Below are 3,338 nucleotides of genomic sequence, written 5' to 3' on the forward strand. Positions count from 1 at the left end.
AAATGAAAATTTCTTACTTTGGCCGCATCGTTTTAAAATTTGTTTTATTCAATTTAAATGACAGTTTTTTATTTTGGCCGTGTTAGACTAGAGGAAGTTCTCTAGGTTACCGACGCTCGGGCGCCCAGATGGTCTGCGGCGTCTCGTGGAACGCCTCGGTTGACCATTCAATTGTTCTTGAAGAGAGTCGTGCGTTGCACGTTTTATACATCGTGTAATGGAAGATCTGTGTTTGTGTTATCACCGTACAATTGCGTCTTGCTACCTTTCCCTGCAATTGAATCTCGTGCTCAACGGGCCGCATAGTTTTAAAATTTCTTTCATTCAATTCAAATGAAAATTTTATATTTTGGCCGCATCGTTTCAAAATTTCTTTTGCTCAATTTAAATGAAAATGTGCAAAAGATGAAATTAAGGATGAAATTAAGATGTAAGCACACCGAAAAGCTCTAACAGCATAGATCAAAGAAATTTTCAAAGCAGTAACGAAAGGGTTAACGTAACATTTTGCCTTAGCGATCTCACCGAAAGCAAGCGCAACAAGTCAAATTCTGCATAATGTGACAGCATCCTGTACACATGTGTTGATAGAGCACGAATAACCATCCGTAACAGGCTATAGAAAGTTTCATGTAATGAACCGCATTCTCCAAGGACATCCAACTTGGTGTATCTTTAAAAATGATGGATGCGTCTGTAACAAAAATATAATTATATTTTGCATAACTATACATTTCATACAATAAGTAAAGTATTTTTCCGAATTTACAGTAAATATTTGAAATTTATTTAATTTAATTTATAAGAACATAATTAGAAGTATGTTTGACATATTCATTACTACGACGAGCACCGACGTGAAATGAATTCTTTGGTACTTTGTTACATTTGCAAAATCATGATTATTTACATATTAAGCAGCATGCATTGATAAGTAAATTAATGCATATGGTGCGAAAAAAAAATTAACTAAAATGTGCTATATTTGAATATGGCGGGCCTTGCAGTGCGCATGGCGCCACATTGTTATACAACGTAAACGAAAAGTCACGCAACGGACGTGTCGCTCGTCGCTGTCGGTACCATGGCGGGCGGATACCGATGGATGTCCTCGGAAAGCGAAGAGGCATTTGAGATCCGTTCCGAGGGCAGTCAAAATCCCGATCGACGCCGCGAAGGGCAGTCAACGGCCAAAAGTGACACGAGACATTTCGCCTGGTTGTCTGAATAACGGATTTCAAGCGCGACCACATGTACATTTATTCTCCCGTCGCCCACATGAATTACATTTTCGTTTCTATAGCGTTGAGCAGAAACCCGAATAAATTTTAAAACATGGAAAACATTATTTCTGTTACTTTCAAAAATTTTATTGGAAATCAGTTATACTTTAATATACTAGAACTTCTATATAAAAAAATCATATTATTGTATAAAAAATTGTGAAAATAAATATATAACTATTTGTTGATAATGTTTCACAAATAACACCCCCTGCTTATTATAGTGATTATGATATAACGCAAGGGTTATAATCTAGGTGAAGCACTTTATTTTTCACAATTTATACAACGCGAGCGCGTGTCGTCTTTCTCTCCATCGACGCCGAGCACGACAATCTGCTCATCGGGGGAAACAAATGACGATCGGGCCTCGTTTTTGGCGCCCAATAATCCTCCCAGCGCCATCCATGACCTTGTTACCCAATCAATAGATGGCACCAGGAGGAATCACACTCCTCAATCTTTACATACTGTTTTACCGTATGCTCCGCTACAATGTTTACTTACATTCAACGTTGTAATAAATATGATTTGAAGAAAATTGTAAATATTATAAATAATGCAGAATAAAAAAATACGTACTCGGAGTGTACACCGGACGAATAAGGAGATTTAGCAAGCGTAATTCATGAGTCTCCCGTTTCTGTCGAATTCTCAGTAGAATACATCCTGCCATCACATCTGAAGGAACTAAATCTGTTCCACGAAACAAAGCACTTAGCAAACCTGTAAAATAATTTTATTGTACTGAAACAATTAGCTTACCGTTTATTACAACAACGGTGGCAGATAATAAATTTGGTATTAAAATACACTGAATAAATTTTTTTACAAACACACGTAAGTATAAGTACTTTGAAGATATATACAACGTGTCGTAAATGTAGGTTTTACAATTTAATTGTATGATTGGAATTTGGAAGATACAGGGTGTTCAATTATCTCAAGTAATAAACGAAAAGATTATTTAAAAAAGACTCATGATTATGGAAATAATTTTTTTTTATAGGTGGAGGTGTAGAGGAGAAGTCAATTTTGTATTTCTAAACAGTCAGACTAGTGAATTCTACGAGTATAAAAAGTTTAGTACGTGTCACGATATAGCGAGGTCGTAAAATTGGTCAGGAGCCATAGTGAACATGGTGTCGAGACTCTATTTTGTAACATTTTTACTTTTTAAAAATTGGAGAAAATAGTTGACAGTTACATTTATATCATGTGAAAAAATTGAAATTTTTCATTTAGTAGTTGCCTATGAAAAAAATTCCCAAACTTTGTTATAACCCTTTAATTCTTTAATTTCGAACCTCGCTACATCGCTTCCACAAACTATACTATTACAGTAACCAAAGTAGAGTAGAAACTACTCCTTAAGCTCTACATTGTAGCTTAAATGGTGCATTCTTAACTAAAATCCTCATTTCGTGAAAAAATTTAAAACATGCATCAGTTCGATACCCAAACCAAATTGACGACTCGAGTTATAGCCCTTTCAACGATGATATTTCTTTGTGTTTATCATATTTTTCTAGATAGAACTTATCAGTGATGAATTTGAAGTAAACCGGAAAGTCAACTAATCATATCAGATTCCAGGATATTTCTTTCTTATTAATAATTTCAATGTTAATTATTTTTCATGCATACGTTAACCTCTCGAATAAAAGTCTTGCCTCTTAAGGAAATCAGAACAAAAAGTATGATCATTATCGTAATTACACGTGTTCCTTGTGCTACCAATGAATTGCCTTGTCGTATGATTATCACCTTCGTGCCCAGTGTATTACAAACTTGCCTTTTATACACATAAATCTTAGAAAGATTGATTTCACTTCTCATTTTTCATGCACATTCTAACCTCAAAAGTTTTTCATATTTTCGTTATTTTAAACAAGATAAATTATGCGAGTGAATTTATCAGTAGGTTATAAATTTAGAAGGTGAAAATCGATTGATTTCACTTCTCATTTTTCATGCACATTCTAACCTCAAAAATATTCCATATTTTCGTTATTTTAAACAAGATAAATTATGCGAGTGAATTTATCAGTAGGT

General features: G+C 34.4%; 1 protein-coding gene across 1 annotated transcript in view; it reads right to left on the reverse strand.

Annotated features, from left to right (window-relative positions):
- The window catches only part of LOC108574595 (sn1-specific diacylglycerol lipase beta-like), a 13,142-nt gene that overhangs the window by 2,709 nt on the left and 7,095 nt on the right, over nucleotides 1–3,338 (reverse strand). The window contains exon 5 of the mRNA XM_017937213.1: nucleotides 526–694. Within this exon, the coding sequence (XP_017792702.1) occupies nucleotides 526–694 (169 nt within the window). The remainder of the gene's footprint in view (nucleotides 1–525; nucleotides 695–3,338) is intronic.

This window comes from Habropoda laboriosa, unplaced genomic scaffold (genome assembly GCF_001263275.1).
Source record: "Habropoda laboriosa isolate 0110345459 unplaced genomic scaffold, ASM126327v1 scaffold175, whole genome shotgun sequence".
In the NCBI taxonomy this organism is placed as follows: domain Eukaryota; kingdom Metazoa; phylum Arthropoda; class Insecta; order Hymenoptera; family Apidae; genus Habropoda; species Habropoda laboriosa.